General features: G+C 41.3%; 2 protein-coding genes across 5 annotated transcripts in view; one reads left to right on the forward strand and one right to left on the reverse strand.

Annotated features, from left to right (window-relative positions):
* Positions 1 to 9564, forward strand: part of YWHAE (tyrosine 3-monooxygenase/tryptophan 5-monooxygenase activation protein epsilon) — a 22220-nt gene extending 12656 nt beyond the window's left edge. The window contains exons 3-7 of one of the 2 annotated variants that reach the window (XM_035342891.1): positions 3232 to 3338; positions 3663 to 3869; positions 4635 to 4771; positions 7087 to 7133; positions 8643 to 9564. In XM_035342891.1, the coding sequence (XP_035198782.1) occupies positions 3232 to 3338; positions 3663 to 3869; positions 4635 to 4771; positions 7087 to 7094 (459 nt within the window). In that variant the 3' untranslated portion in view covers positions 7095 to 7133; positions 8643 to 9564. The remainder of the gene's footprint in view (positions 1 to 3231; positions 3339 to 3662; positions 3870 to 4634; positions 4772 to 7086; positions 7134 to 8642) is intronic. The other variant, XM_035342890.1, reaches the window with a different exon arrangement.
* Positions 9565 to 11336: 1772 nt separating this feature from the next.
* Positions 11337 to 20336, reverse strand: part of MYO1C (myosin IC) — a 55062-nt gene continuing 46062 nt past the window's right edge. For all 3 annotated transcript variants that reach the window (XM_035342864.1, XM_035342866.1, XM_035342865.1), the window contains 14 exons: positions 19852 to 19969; positions 19532 to 19645; positions 19275 to 19351; positions 19039 to 19107; positions 18499 to 18583; positions 17764 to 17923; positions 17003 to 17086; positions 15685 to 15778; positions 15524 to 15579; positions 14859 to 14994; positions 13832 to 13902; positions 13293 to 13390; positions 12946 to 13045; positions 11337 to 11891 (listed from right to left, as the gene is read on the reverse strand). In XM_035342864.1, the coding sequence (XP_035198755.1) occupies positions 11865 to 11891; positions 12946 to 13045; positions 13293 to 13390; positions 13832 to 13902; positions 14859 to 14994; positions 15524 to 15579; positions 15685 to 15778; positions 17003 to 17086; positions 17764 to 17923; positions 18499 to 18583; positions 19039 to 19107; positions 19275 to 19351; positions 19532 to 19645; positions 19852 to 19969 (1289 nt within the window). In that variant the 3' untranslated portion in view covers positions 11337 to 11864. The remainder of the gene's footprint in view (positions 11892 to 12945; positions 13046 to 13292; positions 13391 to 13831; positions 13903 to 14858; positions 14995 to 15523; positions 15580 to 15684; positions 15779 to 17002; positions 17087 to 17763; positions 17924 to 18498; positions 18584 to 19038; positions 19108 to 19274; positions 19352 to 19531; positions 19646 to 19851; positions 19970 to 20336) is intronic.

Consider the following 20336-nt stretch of genomic DNA (forward strand, 5'->3'; position numbering starts at 1 on the left):
GAGACAGGGGACAACATACCAAAGCAGTTACCTTGGCCTGTTAGTCCCTAGATTAAAATTCTGAGGGGTGAGAGAAAACTGGCATCATTAGGAAAAAAAAAAAATCTATTACCTACCACCAAAACCAGCTGTGGGGGCTTGCACAGCTGTAAACTGCAGCTTGAGTTGAAACAAAAGTTGTAGTTTGTGTAGAAATCGTCTGAGTCTTTTGTCTCCATCAGTATTCTCCATCAGTATTTGTTAGAATTCAACTCTTTGGTCTTGATCAAGCAAACTCCAAACACTTGAAATTACTAGCCGGTAATGACTTGGGGCAGGACTGAAGGGCTGATTGGTGGTGGAGTCAGAGAAGGACATGGCTGGTTTTGTCTGAGGTATGCGTCAGGCAATACTGAAGGATGATAGAGGCCTCTGTGTTCTTTACTTTGCTTAAGATAAATATAGCAGAACCTGTACAGAGTTATGGGAAAAACTGCTGCGGACATGATTCCTGCTTTTGGGTCCTGTGGCCATGTGGATGCACAAACGTGGAGCCCCTGGCTTTCTCCTCTGACTGCATCTCTGTGGATGAGAACGTGGAGGCTTGCTTTCTCTGTCCTTGAGAGGATGAAGTGGTGTGTCTGCACATGATGCAGTTCAGATCCTTGCAGTAAGACCAAATCCCTTTCCTAATAGCATAGGACAAGGGTTCACCTACCTCTCACGGTCTGTACTTGTGGCGTACTGAGTGTGTGCTTTGTGGAGCTCTGACTTAAAGCTGACTTACAGCCTGGGTTGTATTTTGGGGCAGCTGCAGGGCTTTCTTCTTCCCCTCTTCATAGAAAGATTAGACTGGAAGTTGACACATGGGTGGTCCTCTTATTTCTCGGGAGTGGGGAGGAAGGTATAGCTCACAGGCTTTAGCAACTGCTACCTGCTGTTCTGCTTTCACGTTGCATCTCAGTTGTGAGGTGCAGCTGTTCTGTGGGCTAAATAGTAAAACAGGTCAAAGAACTAGTATGGGCCACGATTTTCCTGGTTGGTTCTAATAAGTTTCCTTATTTAGGTCATCAGGTGGTTTAGAAGCTTCTGTACATGTAGAGCTAAGAACCCAGTCTGGAATCTGCTTAAGCCAGCACAACCACTAAAATACAGAGGCAGGGTGGATTGTGGGGGGCCCCTGCACACATCAGGATGAGCCATCTCTCCTTGCTAGTCAGAGCCTGCAGTTCCATGTGTCCTATTTTGAACTAAAATGGTAATAGGCCATAAAACTACCTGCTCTGTGTGCTCCCAGAAGGCTTAGTGTGAGCTCTTGGGCTGGCTTTCTGTGCAGAGCTCAGTTATTCTCTGTCAAGAGAAGATCCCTTTAGATCTATTTTTTAAAAACGAGTTATTAGGATTGTGGTGGTGGGGGGAGGTTTGTTTTTTTAATAAGCTCAATTTGTATTAAATCTCTAAGTTAAGCATGGTCAGGACATATAAATTGCACTGGTCAGTAGTTGCTTTCTAGTAACTTGTTTGACTGATCCTTAAAGCACAGCTGAAAAAGGTCTGTCTGAGATGAAATGGAAGTTTGTACATGTCTGGTTTAACAAAAGAAGATTAGAAACTGATTTAATTCTTTGCAGTTGTGCTGAAGATCTCTCTGCAAAAGAAGTCATTGAGAAAGAGGATCAAGAGGAAAGAAGTTTGCAGGAACTGACTGCTGGCACAGGTTTTATAGCTTTTGTAGCCCAAGAATATATGAAGTAGATTCTTCTCAAGTGACCATATTTCAGCAACTTCCCTAAGCATTTGTCACATAACTAAGTATAGAATCTAACTCTTCCTCTGAATGCTCTAGGGCATTCTGTCATTGTTTGCATATGAAATTTGCTCTATATTAATCTACCTAAAGGAACTTCTCCAGATCTGTTAAGTAACTTTGTACAAATTGATATGTGCCAGTTTATTTTAGATCTAGTTTTAACAGTTTTGAGGCTAGATGTCGTGGTTACAAACCACAATAGTTTAGAAGCTACATGGTGATAAGTTGCTGCATGAAAAGAAAAATGCTACATGAAAGAAAACTGCATGAGTGGGGGGTAGGAAGGGATAGCAGGCTGACTGGGGCTGCTCTTGTGATCTGAGGCATGCAGCTACTGGTACCGTTTATTGTAGCTGATGGCAATGCCTTGCCTTGAAAACCTCAACTTTGTAGTCTGTAACAGTAGCTTGAGCCAGAGTTGTCTTCAGCCATAACTGAAAGATAATGCCAAATCAGGAAAGAGCAGCAACAGGTTGCTATCTGCACTTAACCAACCCCTCCTGCTGTGGATGATGTGGGACGCTTGGATCAAGTCTGGTTTTAGCAATGTAGATGTCAAAAAAACAGCTTTTAGCTTTTTTCAAAGGTGCTTAGTTTCTTTGTTTTCAGGTATGAAACTTTCTATGGTAGAAGCTAATCTTGTAGACCTTGCTTTTTTTATTCCAAAGCAGGAAAAAAGTGATGTGACCATGTTTCCAATTTTGGTTATTAAAATCCAGTAACTGATTTTAAATAAGACTTAATACGTTGGTTTTCTTTGACCACTGACCTCACTGTTAGTGTTGATAGTTTCCACTTTTTTTCTGTTATGAACCGCTATGCTTTGCTTTTTTATTACCTGCTTCTGAAGTTTGTATTTTTTTTCTGGAGTTTGTTTTCCTCTTGTAACTGACCTTTTTTTTGTCTGTGACACATCTGTTGTGTTCTAATATTACATGATTTGTGTCTTAGGGCTTTTCTGCTAGTACTTGGCTTCCCAAGTAGCCAGTGGAAACCTGTTTTGAATGTGTAATGTAACTGGGGGTGAAATGGAGTTCAGCTGACCTGTCTTAACTAACTTCAAATTGTTCCCTTCACCATTACCACTTCAGGGCCTTCCAGGATCAAAAATGTGAGGCATTAGGAGTTATGCAAGTCATGCAGTAAGCAGTTATATGCTGAGACAGACATAATGCAACTGTCTAGCAAGATGTTTCCCAGGGAATTCATAATTCCGTTATTCAGTTAGGCATTTCATCATACATCACTCCTTGCATCTTCTGTCTGCCAGCTAATTACCCAGTACTGTTTCGCTTAATGTACCTGTGGACAGCTGAGTTTTGTCCTGTTTTTTGTCTTCCCCCTCCTTGGGTATTTATGATGCCACCTGTTTGATATTAAATATTTTTGAAACAGACCTTTACTCTTCTGTGCTAACCTTGCTGCCTCTCTGTTTTTTTAAGGTTGAGACTGAACTGAAGTTAATCTGTTGTGACATTCTGGATGTACTGGACAAACACCTCATTCCAGCAGCTAACACTGGCGAGTCCAAGGTTTTCTATTACAAAATGTGAGTGTTGCCTTGAGAGGTGAACTTCTTGTTGTATCTGCACTAGGTAACAGGAATAAAGTGAAGCATGGTGTTTTATTTCAGCCCAGAATAACCGATACTGTAGTATCCTGTACTAACGCAACAAAAGAAAAATCAAACTTTCTCCTGCTTGATGGTTTAAAATGTGCTTAGGTACTAAGGCCCTGTTGCCTGGGCAGTAATTGAGCAGTAGTAGTCCTTTTGTGTGTGAATGTACAAAATCACTTGTAGAACTAAGCAGTTTAGTGGCTAGTGTGGAAATAAGGACTAATGACTTATTTTTTGTTTTATTCCTGTTCTCAGGAAGGGGGACTACCATAGGTATCTGGCTGAGTTCGCCACAGGAAATGACAGGAAGGAGGCTGCAGAGAATAGCTTGGTGGCTTACAAGGCTGCTAGTGATATTGCAATGACAGAACTCCCGCCAACACATCCTATCCGCTTAGGACTTGCCCTCAACTTCTCTGTATTCTACTATGAAATTCTTAATTCTCCTGATCGTGCCTGCAGGTAGGTAGTGACTGGGGAGATGGGGAAACTTAAGTGAACAGCAAACAAGCCAAAAGTGGTTGCTAGTTAGAAACTACTTTAACACAACAACAAAAAAAGTGCTGGCTCTTTTCCTGCTCTGTTTGAGGTTACACCATTGGAAAGGCTTTGAACTTTTGCATTCTTCTGAGTTCAGATGCATTTGTTTATCTGAGAGTAGGTTATGTACGAGAAGCAGCAATAACCTTGGACCAATGAACCAGTGGCAGCTTGACAACCTGCCTCGTTAACTCTGTGCTCACCCTTACCGTGCAAAAAGTGTGAGGTAATTTAGCTTGCCGCTTCTGGTGCTGGCTCTTACACACGGTAAGAGGTGTCATGGTCAGAGGAATTCGTGCTATAGATGAGCTTTTGTAATTCTACAGATCTTTCATTATTTGCTTGTATGAGCATAAAAGTGAGGAATGAAGCAAATGCTTCCTTCTATTCCTGCCACTGCAGGTTATGTAAGTTTTTTAAGCTTTTAGCAGATGTTGATCAGTTCTATTGTAAGATGTAGAAATGTTTAATAAACCCCAAATTCTTGAGTAAATAGATACTGTTCTTAGGCACTCAAAGTAGCTGATTTTTTTGAAGACTTCAGATATTTATCTGAACACCTAAATTTTTAAAAAAGTCTATGGATGTCTAGGTGTCTACATAAAGATAGGTGTTCTGAGACAGGCTCAATATGTAGGTTTCAGAATTCTTTCATGATATGTATGAAGTCTGACTTTGTGCTTATAGGTTGGCGAAAGCAGCTTTTGATGATGCTATTGCAGAACTGGATACGCTGAGTGAAGAAAGCTATAAGGACTCTACACTTATCATGCAGTTGTTACGTGATAATCTGACACTATGGACTTCAGACATGCAGGGTGATGGTAAGTAAACGCCACTCGAAGGTGCTGCTGTCCCCTGAGCTCTACTCAGAAAACAAAGCAGAGATTTGTAGATTTAGATGGGTTTGGTGTTTTGCTGCTATCATTCTTAAGAATCAACCTTTCTGAACTTCTGTCCTTTCTTAACATGGGATAACTTGATGGGGTGACAGCAAGTTCTACTGAGAAGTTTTTCAGCTTCATACTTGAAGGAAGCAGATGTAATTAGTATCACTCTAAACATCAGTGATGATTTTAAAGCAGCGACTTCACTTAATTATGTCTCTTGTGGCTTGTCATGTTCATCTTACAGTTGCCATTTCAGCCAGATACCGAGTTCCAGTGCAGGAGGAAGTATTGCAAATAATCTAGTTCCCTTTTCAGGTCACTTAATGTTTTTATTGGCTTTTCAGTACGAGATTATTCACTGCCATCATGGCAATCGCTTCACCTTTTAGCAGTCCCTCTAACTTTTATGAAGAATTGAGTATGAAGATGAAGAGGGATTTTGTAACTCTTTGTTACCAGACAAAAGAGTGAATGCTTAGAAAAGTCTAAATTTGTTACTTGATGTTTGGAAAGCTTTTTTCTTTAACTACTCCCAACTGCTATGAGGTGGTGACTCTGGAAATGGGCTATTGCCAGAGCAAAGAGCAAATATATCCTCTGGCAGTATCTGAGGGTGGGGCACTGATTGCTTCTCTTTACTAACATCTGATAGTTACTCACATAAAAAGTATTTTTGATGTTCTGAATGGACTTTATTTCCTCTTACACTTAACTTTCTATGTGAAAGTTTTAAATTTAAATATTTAGTGTTCATGCCTTGTTTTGCTTATTAGTGATTAAATGTTCTTTATCTAGGAAGATTAAACTTGTGTTTGCATCTGCAAAAATTAGGTTCTGGATAGACCAGTAGAAAAAGCTAGATTGCTTTACTTCAAATTTAGGAGAAGAAAATCTGTCCTGTTTATTAGAATATTATTAATAGAGATCTAAAACAGTATCCCAACTTGACTTCAGATACAGGTCTTAAATTTTTTACTGTAAGTTGCTACTTGTTGTGTGGCAGTAGCTTGGTAGCTTTACTTTGGAGTACTTTACTGGTGTAGTGTTTGAAAGGAATGGTGGAATCCCATTAACTTCTTACTACCTGCTGCCATGTGGTCACTGAGGGATGATGGTTTCTTTTAAGCATTGCTCCCTTCAAGCTCTTGGATTGGCTGCGGACATGTGCTATGAGTATTAATGCCGCAATTCAAATTTTACCCCTACTTCTTTGGGCTTTAGACAGAACTGGGGGGAAGAAAACTGTACATGTGCTGTAGGCTCAGCTTGTAGGGCAGCTGACATCTTAGTGCAGAGTCTTTTGCAAGGGACCCCGGGTTGTCTTCAAAGGTGAAAGACTACCTGATGGTACAGAATCATGTATATATATTGCCCAGATTAATTTTTTTAACGGAGCCAAATATCGCAGTGTTCTTTGGGAACAAGCAGCGAGGTGGCTATTTCAGTGAAGCAATGAGGCTGGATTGCTAATGCAAGGTGGTAGCTTTTGGAAGATGTTCTAATTGCTACCTTTATTTACACGTGACCTGACTAACATCTCATCTCATTTCACAGAAGTTAACAAGGTTATTTACAGAGGTTTTTTGATCTTATTTATTGAGTAATCCAGATTCAAATTTATTTTCTCATTAACTCAATAGTCTAGAGAATGACTGCTTTTGGCCTTCCTGAAGTAGTTCAGAATATCTTAGGTACTGCTTATGATGCATGCCAGCAGGATGAGGACTACAAACTGAAAATACTGCAGAACTGCTTAAACTACTTGCAGTTCTTCCGTCTTCAGGTTCCCAAAGAATAGTTTGTGTAGTGTGTACAGCCACAGGTGCAAAGCTGCATTTTCTTTCCCTTGTAACATCATGATAGATGCATTCACTGAGTCCTTTGGAAAGCGTTGCTTCCAGAACTCTATTTTCAAACTGGGTTAGAGCCTTTGAAGATAGGTAAAAGATAGGAAAAAGTTAATTGTGGCATTCACAAAGATGGTCATTATTACCAGTTTCCTGAGGGGATGGGGAAGGCTTTTAAGAGGCTAGTTCCTTTTTCATTAAGCTCTTGCCTAACACTTTATTTCAGTTGTGAAGGTTGTGGTGAATGTCTCTGAAACTGGGTAGTGTTACTCAGCTGCTACACTTTTCCATCCCATGTACTGTATCTTTTAACCATGTCATAGACAAGCTGTTTAGTTTACTTCACGCTTGTAATGTCGTCTTCATATGATTCCTATTTTCCCCTTCTTTCCTGCTGTATAGATTCCTAAAGGAAAGTTCAACTGTTCATTTCCTAAAAACTCTACTTTGTAAGTCCTCGTCATGGCTCAATGAACTTTTCAACGTCAGTTTTCTTCTGATCACTAATCATGCTTGCCTCTGTCACTACTTTGCTGCTGATAAAATTGCTTGTATCTTTGACTCCATTCCAGGGCTAAGCGATGTTCTGCCAATTTGTGACCTGTTACCCAGGTCCCATATGCATAACCGAGATGCAAAGTAACTTATGTTTTGGGAATTGAGCGCGTACCTGGATGGATATTAAGACCATTTGGGCATGAAAAGTACTCTCACTGTCGCCTGATACAGGAGTATTTGCTTAAGTGCATTGGCTAGAGCATGCTCAGATCTAATAATCTCCCTCAGTTAGGGCCTCTGCGTTCTTCTTTTAAATTACGTTTCATAATTCTAAATGTAAAATTTTGTTTTTGAATGTCACATCTTGTGTTCCTAGGCCACTTCTTCAAAACTTCACCTTGCATTGTACCTGGTGGTAATTCTGAATCTGGACATGCTCTGAGCAGGCATTCTGATTATGTGCTGAAGTCATTGGTCTCATTTGACTGGATTTTATTGCAAATTAATCTTTTTGAATGGACAGTTTTTTTCTTTATTGCCCTTAAGACAGTACCGTGTCACATGGCTAAAGATAACTGCGAAGAAAAATTTTTTCAGTTTCCTGTCAATTAGCTTAATCTTGCATGTGCTATGGCACCGGCTGAAGTATGTTAAACTTCTCCCTGTTGTAGTAGAAAACAGGCAAAGACCTGTGCAGACCATTGCATGTACCTTGCCCAGGGGCAGCTATGAAGTAAAACTGAACACCTACTAGAAGTCGCTACGTGGACAGACCCCATTTCATTGCATGGTGCAGCCTGGTTGAATAGGTCCAAACGGGCTGTTTCTCTAGAGACATGTATCCCATAAGTCACTTTTTGAATAACCACAAGCCTGGGATTTCTTGTTTCGTTGGACTGGAAGTAGGGAAGTTTATTCATGCTTCTCTTGGTAACTTAATAGATGCCATGTATCTCTGTAACATTGGTCGCAGTCAGTTGCGGTTGTTGAGCCTAGGTGGACTTAGAGGGAAAAAATGTTTAATTTCTTAGTGGGTAGATGGCCTTGGTGATCTGTGGAGTAGCGATGAGGTTACTGGGAAGGTATGTTGTGACTTAAGGACATTGATCTACAGCCATTTGGACAATCTGTCTTGGCTGTTCATTTCTTGATCAACAGGACTGATAATATATGCGGACTGTTTTCAGAAACGATGGTTTATTGCTTGTCCTTGCAACAGTCCATGTTTTATAGCCTGTGCTACAGTTGTTCCGTATGAAATGTGATGAGTTGATTACAAGGCTTAATTTCCATGGAAATGCTTCACTCCAGAACTGGCTGTTATGAGCGGGTGTGTCATTTATGCAAGTGTGTGAGTGTGTGTAATTGCATGAAACTATTAATCTTAGGTGCTTGTTGAGCCATTCTGGAGTCTTGTTTTCAGAAGCTAACTTCTCCCCTACTTTTAAACACTTTCATAGGTGAAGAACAGAATAAAGAAGCGCTGCAGGATGTGGAAGATGAAAACCAGTGAGACACAAAGGCCAACAAGAGAACCCATCTCTGACCACCCTTCCCCTTCCCCACAAAAACCCTCAGTGTCACTCTGAGAACCACCAAATCTGACTTTTACATTGGGTCTCAGAATTTAGGTTCCTGCCCTGTTGGGTTTCTTTATTTTTATTTTTTTTACACAGTTTAAAAGTTCTTAAAGGCAAGAGTGAATTTCTGTGGATTTTACTGGTGCCAGCTTTTAGGTTCTTTAAGACACTAACAGGACTGCGTAAAGGCTCTTTCAGCATTACTGTATTGTCTCCTGCCAGATGTGGTGATACTGCCATTAGAAGTGGATGTTGACACCTGAAGGCTGTTAGACTTGTAGGGGAGAGATTCGTTATCACAAGGTAGCATGCATGTGGTGGCATTTTTCTTTTTTATAACTGTTTAAACTGAATTTTATACCAATGTTTAAACTTAATTGGATGTTTAGCTTGAAGTTACAGGTTGCATTGGGACATATATTGTAGTGGGTTTACTTGTAATAAAAAAAAAATTCCAAACTGCTGAAATGTTGCTGAAAAACATGGTGCTGGTAACAGTTCAACAATCCGTGGCTGCTCATTCTTGCCTATTCTTTACTTTTCCTCAAAGCAGGTTAGCATTGAAGGTGGCATTGATAAGCCTGCATGCGTGTTCAATATTTTTTTTCTTTCTCCCTCCCCCTTCCCCTTCTCCCTTCGCTCGCTCAACCTCTTTTGTTCAGTATGTGTAACTTGAAGCTAATTTGTACTACTGGATATCTGACTGGAGCCACAGATACAGAATCTGTATTGTTCTTACTGAAACACAGCATGGAATTAACATTAAACTTAAATAAAACAAACCTAAATTAAAAATGCCAAATACTACCATGACTTTCTTTTTATATTACTTCAGCAAGAATAATTTTCCTCTGTTGCTTGTAATAGGAACACTTGGAGGGGGAAGAGAGAGAGAGGGAGAGAAGAGTAACTGCCCTGCTTTTCTTACATGAGATAAAGTAAGATCCCAGTCTCACAGGTGAGACCAGCTTCCTAGAAGACAGCCTGCTTTGCAGCAGGAGTTGGCAGCTCTTCACACCGCTTAGTCAGCATTTCTCCTGCATGAATGCACAAGGAGTTGTGTGTTCATCTTGCTTGCCCCCTACAGGACTCTCTTCCAGTCTGGTTAAGTGGATGGGGAGAAGGGAAGCGTTTCAACTTAATGTCCACTCCACTTAGCTGATGTCCTAGAATTCCCTTCTAGGAATACCATCTGTGTAGGCAGATCAAGCGTGTGAACTGAAGAGTTTCACTGTGGCTGGTTCCATGTTTGCTGACAAGGCCCAGCAGGGTTCCACCTGTCTGCAGCTGCTTTAAGCACAAGCACAGCACCACTGAGCAGCTTCCAAGGGTGAGCTGCAGGGGCTGCCTTGTCAAAGGGGCAGTGTGATGAACAGGGTGGGGCGAGCCCAAAGTTAAATGTGGTGAAACAGTTTTTACAGTAAAGACAAAATGTTTTCATCATAAAAATTTATTTAGCAGTTTTGAAGAGGTTATATAATAGCGTATACAGCATTGTATAGTATATACACTATATAGCATATACAATAGTATGGTGTATATGTACTACAGTGTATACAGCATTCCAGGCCTGGGGCAGTGTTTGGTAACTGTATAATGTCAGGAAACCTAAAAGTAGGAGACTGAGCTGATTGTATGTCAGTGGCAACATGTTTGGTTATGTTTTATTCAGGGCTTAGTGTAACTGCTGTTGCTACTGCATCAGGCTAGAGGTGGGATGTGAAGGATTGCTAGGTGGAGTGCAAAATGCACTGTTGGAGGTCTGGAACTTGGAAGCTGGAGCTGTGGTCTGCAGTCAGCAGGTATTGACACAGCTGCCCGCTGTGTAGCCATTAGGGGTCTTTGTTAAAGGAAAGTGCTTGATACTAAAATCTGTGGTGCTGCCTGAGACCTGATAGTGTTCACATGTCCCTTCTGTGTTGGAGTCAGAACTAGTGATATGACAGCTTGCTTAGGAAATTGATATGATGCTTCCATGCCAAGGAGCCCTCAGCCAGTTGGTCAGTAATGCCAGTGGTGCTGAGCTAGCCCTCTTCTTTAAGGCAGTAGTGCAAAGTGTTACATAAACACTGAAGCTGTACTGTGAGATCTTAAACTTCCAGTTATCCCTGAAGACATTGGAGAAGAAAAGCAGTTTGTGTGAAGGTGCTGCTCTGAGCCTGATGAGCTGTGTGGGGAAGAGGCAGGCTCCCAGCCAGGAATGAGGTGGGAAGAGGGAAAGCTTGTGCACGTCCTGGCTGAGGGCTCCAGGCTTTGGTTCCAGCCTAGAGGGACATGGAGAAGCGGTGACCTCTGCAGTTGGTATCGCTTAGGTTTTGGTTGGCTGTGTGGATATGAAAAAGTTGCTACTGTATAAAAATATCACTATACAGCAAGAAATGGGAGCAGTAACTTCAAAAATAATTTAAAAAAATGCTGTATCCAGATCAGTGAAGTTAACATGATGGGTTAACTAATACCTTCTGTTCATAAACTTAAAAACAACAAAAATTCCAAATCTAAAACATAAGTTTCCATAACAACACCATTTCTTGTAGTGCATTTCTCATATTCAGCTATAAAGTATTTACAGGGTTTTTTTTACTCATTTACACAATATGGCTTTAATATTGTAACACAAAGCATCAAAACATCTCAGAGCAAAATTCTTCATAAAACATTTTGAATATAAAGTTTGGCATTGAATTGATTTGGCTGACAAAGCAGCAGCGTTTTGTTTTCTGATTGTGCTTTGTAGATGATGCCAAGCACAAATTTTGGTCATTTCCATCAGGGCTTAAACTCTATTAGAGTCAGAACTACCTCTCTCAGAGCCCAGCTGAACATGTTTCATGAGCCACGGTTTCACAGACATCACGTTGGACCCGTGTGTTTGCCACTAAGGTAAGGAAGAGAAGGCCTTTCTTTTGGAACTTCAGTATTAAGACAAGAAAGCAAGATGCGTTTTGTGGGTTTTCTGAAAGTGCAGGTCTTTGGTAACAAACGAAATGAGCGAAGCGAGGAAGGAGGGGGGGGGATTTTGCTGGGAACCAAGTCCAGCCAATTGTACAGGGTGTGGTCAGACTGATGGAGGAAAGGGTCCTGTAGTGGTGGCACGCTTCATCATCGAGAGTTCAAACGAGGAGCAACCTGCAGGAGAAGATGGACAAGCTAGAAACCATACTGAAAACAAAGATGCTGGAACAGTTCTAGCGCCGAAATATCCTTGCGGAAGCCTGGCCTGTAGAGTTAAGCTGTTTGTTATGCTACAGGTAGGTAAAGAGTTCTCTGTGCTGAGGCACTGAAATTGTCTGGCCTCAGCAGGAAACAAAAGCAGGTACTGGCTACTGGTCAGTGAGCAGAGTCCACAGCAGTCTTGTACCTCTCTTCCTGCGGGGATACTAAAAACTTCCCCCTAACTGGAAAGGTGATCTTAGGGATGATTTGAAAAGGCTGAGGAGAGGAAGAAACACTTTGGGATGTTAGTTCTTAGTATAAAAAGTAATTTGGTTTGTCATTACTGGTAGCAGCTGGAAAGAAGTGTGGTCCTCATTGTGCAGCCTCTGAATTTAATCTCTCTTCCCGTGTACAGCTGCTAGGTAACCCATGGAGTAGGGGAAGTTTCTGGCAGTGCTACACGTTTGTGGGTTTTACAGGATTGGACTGTTTGAATGAAGAGCAAGATGGAAATGGTGAATCCAGTTCTGAGACGTGTCAGGCTGCAGTAAGATGGGGCGCTGGCCTTTCTGGCTCTGATGCTGGCAGGGGAATGAGTGCAGTCTAAATAGGTTCTGGGTTTGTTACCAATCAGCCCTTCATCTCACAACAAATCAGCTGTGTGTGTGTGTGGCAGTAAGACTACAAACAATTTAAGAAGGGAAGAGCAACTGTTTTTGCTTCCTGTGTTTTTAAATCTAAAACTTGATTTGCAACAGTGTATCATGAAAGAATCCTGCAAAAGAACCCAAGTGATTGACAGGATAATTGCTTGAGTTGAGCAAGCCTGGCAGTCTCGGAACTGCAAGAGAAGTGCAGTGCAAAATTCCAACTGGGGAAAAGGCTCACAGACCCAGGGCAGTGCAGTCAGCAAGGGAAGGAATCGTGGTGTACGTCTGTCTGCTGCAAGTACGTTTGGTAGCAAAACCTGGGTTTGGATGCGCTGTAAGCGAGCTACTGCTTCTTACTGATCTTGGCCTGTACTCACCACGGTTAGATGGCCGTTCTTAGCTTTGGCTATGAGCAGTTCTGATCCTGATATAAAATCAATTATGCCTTCTTTGCCTTGTCCAACTGTGAATTTTATGCTGCAAAGAGAAACAGATAAACTTGATGAGTGTGGGTGACCTTTACGCCTAGGTCTGCTACTTCAGGGAATGAACAAACAGACTCCTGTTAGTTAAGGTTAACTCTCCTTAGTTAAGAATAATTAAATACGTTTTTTAGGATGTATTTCTGTCATGTTTCTGTAGCCCCATAATGCTGAAGCAGAGCTCTTCAGAACTAACACAAGAAAACCAAAGCAGCTCCTGAGAGGGGCTCAGCTTCACTCACCTGCCCTGGTTGATGTTGACGTTATTGACTTTGTCTGCCCGCATGGCTGTTTTTGTGAGTGTCTCGATGACGTGGTCACTCTGAAGTACAACATCTCCCTAGGAGAGAACACCAGCAACAGTTTGTGATCGTGGCTTTTCAGTGATTGAATACCAAAATAATTATGTTGTAGTTAACAGGGACAGAGCTATCTCCATGGGTTAGCGTGGAAAACACCTCTCAAGGCGCACCAGGCTTGTACCAGGCTTTGCGGTGATCTGTGATAACACCCCCAGCAGTTAATTTATTTACAAGGTAACAGTAAAGGGGGCAAGGGACAGCACTGATCCTGTCGGTGCATCAGTCACAGGTGAACCCTGTGAGCACAAATAAATAAGAGCAAAATCCAACTTAAAGCTGGCACAAAGTGAGTTATGTGTGGGGGCTGCTCACCCGTGCACATCACCAGTGTGCTTTACTCCCCCACCCACCACCACCCTACCACTGTGCTCTTTGTGTCTTTAAAGCTTGTTCTAGAGATGGCTGGATGGCCCAACTACCTTCTGTTTGTTATCCTCACAGTGCACGTGCAGCACAAACAAGTTATCGCTCAGGCTGCTGACGGAGATGCCTGCAATAGAGAACGGCCGTTTGACACCAACACAACACCACGAGTCCTGCACGCGTTGCAGAACCTCACCCAGGAACGCAGCAACTGTCCGTCCCACACTGAGAAACCTGACAGCTGAGAAGCTGTCAGCAGAGCCTGAAGAGGCTGCAAGGTGACAGACAATCAGCTTATAGCAGGGCTTCTTAACATGAAAAAGAAACTTTCAGGTGCCTCTCCCCATCAGAAGTAGGAACGCCTGTTTTCTGGATTTTAACATCTATTTTGTATGATAGATGTGATTAACGATGCCATTTGAGGCAGCCCAGCCCTAGCAGCGATGAACGTACAGCTCTGCGGTAATAGCGTCCTATGGGAGTCCCAGAACCCCAAATGAGTGTTGCCTATGGAAACCATTTTAAATGGTGACAGTTACAAACACAGTAAGTAATTGCGTTAGGGTAACGTTGAAATGATTAGCACAGAAATTGGCTGCAAGGAGGAACTGTAGCAATGCCGGGAGCTGGAGCTGAGGCTGTGAAATGAGAGGCTTCAGATAAGCCAAAGCCAAGTCATGTACCAGACTTGGCAGTTTTCTTTCTCTCTGACCAAGTTCCCCTTCTAAAAGGACCAAGTCCATGTCAGATATTTAGAGGGCTAAAAGACACTGTCCCAAGCAGCTGCTGTGTAATAATGGTGCAACTGCCCTGCAGTGGAGATGTGCAATTGGGAAATGACTTGAGAGATTTCTGGGGAGATGAATTGAGTAATTTCGGTGACATTTTAAGGGATTTAATTTTAGAAAAAAACAAGTTTAACATATTGCAGGCTTAAAATACTTGTCAGTACAAGATAATTCCATTCTTGTCCAGGACAAAGACCAACTGGTTATTTTTTTATTATCGTATTTTAACTGAACTTAGTTGTCATGCTGACTAAAACCAAGTGAGCTAAACCCCATTTATGTTTTGCGTTCTCACCTGTCAGATTGGCATAGTCAATCCGTTGTTTGATTTTGGAGTCTTCAACGATGATGACTGCGTTTTGGGTAAGAAGCAGTTGCCGTGCTCTTGCTTTGTATCCTTTCCGGTCATACTTGATCACAGGAACTGCATACTGAAGTAAGTGTTATCAGTGCTAAAAATGCAACTTGTATAGTTGGCAGCTACCTTCCATCTAGCCTAGAGAGCTTGCAGGAGGTACTAACCAGTGCTTTGTAAACTGGGAGTGAAGACAATCCTTTTGAGTCCTATTCTCAGTTCTGCCACAGACTTCCTTGTTGACCTAGAGGAGTTCTGAACAATAACTTGATGACTATGGCTGTCTGACTGTGCTCAAAAAATCCATGACTTAGCTTCAGTTGGTGTAGACTTCATCACTCCTTTTACTCTCCCCTTTAAGCATCTCAAAGCATCACGAACACCAACAATGCAAGCTGCAACCCCTTCAATTCTAGCTGACAAACTTGCCCAAACCTCCCAGTTGCATTTTTGAGCCACCAGGTCCTCCTGTGGACTACCTTCCAAGGTGTTATCAGCTTAATGTTAAGGTAAAATTCTTGCTATTATTATCTTCTGATGAAGACTTAAATTCTGCTGCATAATTATGAAAACTTGAAAAAAAAGTATTAGGACACCGGTCTTACCTTAATTGCTTCATTTTCTAAAGCCTGAAGGACTTTAGTGTTTATCTCTTCATTACCTAAATTAAAACCAAAGAGATGGGATAAGAAAAATTTCAAGCAAGAAAAGAGGAGATGAATCCCCCTCTTTCTCCTTCCTGTTCAACTTTGCAACACCTACTCACCAAGTCGAGTGTTGATGAAGAGTCTAGGAACACTCTGAGGGTAATTGTCTTTTTTACCCTTAAAAATCTCACTGGCAATTACTTTTTGTTCCAGCTGCAAGGACAAAAGATGTATTCTGTTAAGTAGAAAATCTTGCTTCAAATAAAAAATGTTTGACTGCAGAGAGCCTCTGCGTTTTTTTTTTTTTTAGTCATCTACTTTTGAGCTGAATCATGCTAGTCAGAAAATTACATAGTCTTCCCTATGCCCCTTATCTTTTCAACAGCTATCCTTGTTTTAGGATAGAAGAGAGATTTCACATCTTTTATTATTAATTCTCAAAAACATATACTTCTGGTTTGAATTTATCAAAAGCCAGAGACCAGATGTGATGTCTGCATCGTGCCTTTGTTAAAAGGTCTCAGAATTTTCCCGCTTCAGAGATCATCTTAGCCAAATTAAGCTAAACAATTTGTTTTCCTGCTTTGCCCCATAGGATGTTTTTTTTTTCCTATGGTTCAGATATTTTTGCTGAAGCCTTTTCAGCTAATCACAATCTTTACTGAAGTACTGACAAAAAAAAAGTTAAGACGTTATTAGAACAGCATAACACATTTATTACTGCTCTTGTCTATTCAATATTCTCTACTTTATTCTCTGACAAACATTACAACTCAGCTAGGTGCCAGTCAGTCCTGGGAGTTCTTGTTTAGAAGATGAGTCACCGTAACCCTTTGGTCCTTTCACAGTGGGGTAAATACAACCAGTACTCTTAGCTCTACCTTCTGTTCCTTCAGAATGAGAACAGAACCAGGGAACGAGGAAACAGGAAATCCCTTTTGTTTTCGTACAGAGCAAACAGACAGGAGATGATTTACAGGTAAAAATGGGGATAAAGGATATTCATAAGCCTTGTTTGCTTGGGAGAAGAAAGTGGAGCTGTTTCCACCTCCAGCTCAGTAATGGCTGGTATTAATCCTGTGTCCTTAATCACAGGCTCAGCCACCACCTAATCTACGCCATTTCATTACATGCACTTAATACTTTGCAGACCTTCATAAACAGTATGACACACAACCCAATTCAGAAAAAAGTTTAAAGGCAACTCTTACTGTCATATTTTAGAGTTTAGATGAAACTGTTCGATGTATGCCTTTCCTATTAGCTCTCTGTGAGTTTTTTAATATAAAAGAAAAAAATGTTGCTACCCTAAGACTAAGACGAATCGAATCAAATTTCAGTACAAGCTTTAATCTTTTTATCTAGAACAACAATGCAACTGTATGGAACAATACAACATTAAAATAGTCTGGGGAAGAACACAAAGTTGCCGGGTACCTGTTGCTTCCACTCTGGGCTGATTCTCTTGCAGTAGGTCCAGACCATGTTCTGCATGCATAACTGTCGCAGGAGCTGGGATGCCTGAAGGAGGTTTCACACAGTAAGTGAAAATAACTCAAACTGACAAAGCAACTCAAACAATGAAAAAAAGAGAAACAACTGCAGAAAATCCAAGGCTGAATTAAGATACTGTTTCGTTGATGACAATCACTTTTAAAATTAAGTAATAAAAAGTCTATTTTCCACCTTTCTAAGACAGTTTGTCCCACAGCATTCTCCCTCTGGTTTAGAATTAAATGGCAATTTAAGAACAGAATTAGTCTCTAGAATATGGTTTAGAATTAATGGCAATGGAAGAAATTCAGTATGCTCTGGAATAACCAATTTGTTATTCCAGCCAACTTAGCTGTCCAGAGGGAACTTAATTTGGTCAGAGGAAAAAGAAATAACATTTCAGAAATGGATACGAAGAACACTAGAAAATAGTGTTGCAACAACACCAAACTCTCTCAAGCATTCAGCACTATAGCTCTCATAATTTTACAGCTATGCTAATTACACGCACATGATGGTTTTTTGATTAATTTGACTTGTAGAGATGCCAGTGCAATGTGACGCCTGAGCGAGAACCTGGTTCTTTCTTGCTCTCATAGCAGGCAGCTCCCCCCAGGCCTTTGGTGGCCCGGGGTCTTCCATACTGCCCTTTGTCTCCTCCAACTCGCGAATCGTTCATCTGACCCTGGTGCAGCTGAGCCTACCTCACAGAGCGATGGAGGAGGAGTTGGCCATGACTTGTCTAAAACGTTCTTTGGTAAATTACGCTTGAGGTTCATCAGGAAGGAAAAGCGGATGTAATCAAGGAAATACTCATTCTCTGGGCAGCGAGGGTGATTCCGGTAAATAAAACCCTTAATGAATCTGAGGAAGAGGAAAGAAAATAGGAGATTGGTCAAAACTGAAGATGTTTAGAGGTCTCCTCCAATCCAACCATGTCTGGGTCCCCAGTGAACTTTCAGATACAGCCAGGGTAAAAGGTGAGTTAACATAAAATCAATGGAGAATTGTGAGATTTGGGCCAGTCCCCAGAATAGACATCAAACTTGAGAGGAAAAGGGAACTGCAATTTATAAGAAAAAGGAACTCAATAACACGGAGTGGATAACCCAGAAGGGCTGACTGCCAAAATGGAAGTTTATATAATAATAAAAAAATAGGCAAAGCAAGTTTTTAATGTCTGTTGCGTCTGCAGTCAGATTAGCCAAACAGACAGCCTTGCCCATTTTCAGACGTGCTTACTCAAATATTTGTCACAAAATAACTTCCTATGGTTGCTTTGAGATAACAGAATTCCTTATTTCCTGAGCTTTATTTAATAATAGTTGTAATTTATTAATAAAAATCTCTGACACTGTAGTGACAAGTAACATCATTTGTATCATCTCATCGTTAACAAGTAAGTACCAATTAATGGGCTGAGGTTACTGTTCACACACCTTCTGATAGTCTCTACTGCCCACTTCTTCTTGGCAGCTTTTCGGCGTCCCAGGGTTCCCCGCCACCAGGACTGGATAGCTATTGCTGAAAATACAAAGATTTTACACTCAGTGAGCTCCTCCATACCAATACTGACTTCACACAAAACTGGCAACAAAGCGTGCTTAAGTATGTACTCTGAAAAAAAACAACCAAAAAACCAACAGCCTTCACAGTGCCACAAGGGAAAGAATATAACTGAAATTCTTAACAAGATAACACAATGGATAAATGGCAATAAAAAGCACTGGCAGATGGGAACTGCTGTATGGGGGCTGCTGCGTGAACATGAGTTAAGCCTCTTCTCTTACTCAGAGTCTCAAAGACGAACATGGAAGGAATGGGTATGCCAACATCTACCATTCTACTTCCAGCAAGTCTTTAGGGATTTTTCCTTCTTGCACACCAAAATCAAGTCACCTTTTACTTCTTCTCAAAACACTAATGGCCACTTCACCCACGCAATGACCCAGCACTGCAGTTTCCTTTCTCCCTCATACCTGAGTGTTTCATGTGCAGGAATTTTTTTCGACGGTAGAAACCTCTCCATGTGGCCTGCATTTTTGTTGCTGAAATTATAAAAGAAACAGCAATTTGAAATCACGACAAAGTGTATTTTGATACAAAGAGGTTAAACTGTTCAAACAAACAAACAAAAATGATGAATAACAACAATAAAAAATATCACAAACCAGACAGCTGACTGTCCATTAAGCTACTGCAGTGTGTGACTCACCCAGGCTCTGCTTCCTCACTTCCAGAGCATCTTCCGTTGCAAACAAAGTCTTGGGAAAGCGGATAAAAATCTTTGTTCTAGAAATAGAAATTCAGAATAATGCTTAACATGCAGGAGAAGTTTGCTTCCTGCCCTTAGCATTCCCTTTGGGATCTCTAATCTTTTGCCTGCCCATTAGCAGAGAAGCTTTATTTAAGAGCAATGACATAGATGTCCAATGATTCATAACCTCAAATTGAGAAAGCACGAGAACTAACCGTCCCATTTTGTATTCTTCCTGTTTGTAGCCAAGATGTTTCACCAGCACAGCCACGCCATCATGGGGCCGTCCATCCCATGTAGGCCACGTTTCTGGACAAAGTGATTTGTACCTGTGGATTGACAGCAGAAGAAATCTTAGGGAGAGAAGTAACAGAAAGGGAGAGAGGTCATTCTTCTCTCTCCCTCCAAGAAATAACTCTTTCAGGTATAAGGGTTGCTCTTTGCTTTTTGGAACACTTCCCCGGCCTCAACACCTGTAGGACCAAGACCAGGGGAGGGAGCAGCAGGGAGAGAGATAAGCCCAAGGTAATCTTACCTCTGCAGAAAAACTTCGTATTTCCTTCGATATGCGAAGCCAGCTCTCCGCACTCTGAGGTTCTCCATCAACCCCAGGTATTTCACTTGATGTCGGATTAGGACTTCATCAAATCGATCTTGAGAGTATGAAAACAGAGAAACTTCATTAATACATAGTTGTCCATTCATGCAGAGAAGGGAAATATTCAGTTCAGTTCAGAATTATTTTATCTCACAGTTATCTTTAACCTCTACCCCATCCTCATGGTTCAACTTATTTTGTGACTCCTGTCCCTCCCTCTTTAAGTATACATTTGTATTTAGCTCCAGAATAGAATTTATCCTTTAGGATGTTCTACGCAGACAGGAGGAGGAAATGAGGGAGAATAAAATCCTTAAAAGGAAGTCATGTAGGTTCACTATTCTTGACTTCAGATACGACCTCATTCTGTCACTTTACCCAAGACCAGCGCCTCCATTCCGATTCCTGGCTGCTGGTACTAC

The sequence above is a fragment of the Oxyura jamaicensis genome, chromosome 19, assembly GCF_011077185.1.
Source record: "Oxyura jamaicensis isolate SHBP4307 breed ruddy duck chromosome 19, BPBGC_Ojam_1.0, whole genome shotgun sequence".
Lineage (NCBI taxonomy): Eukaryota > Metazoa > Chordata > Aves > Anseriformes > Anatidae > Oxyura > Oxyura jamaicensis.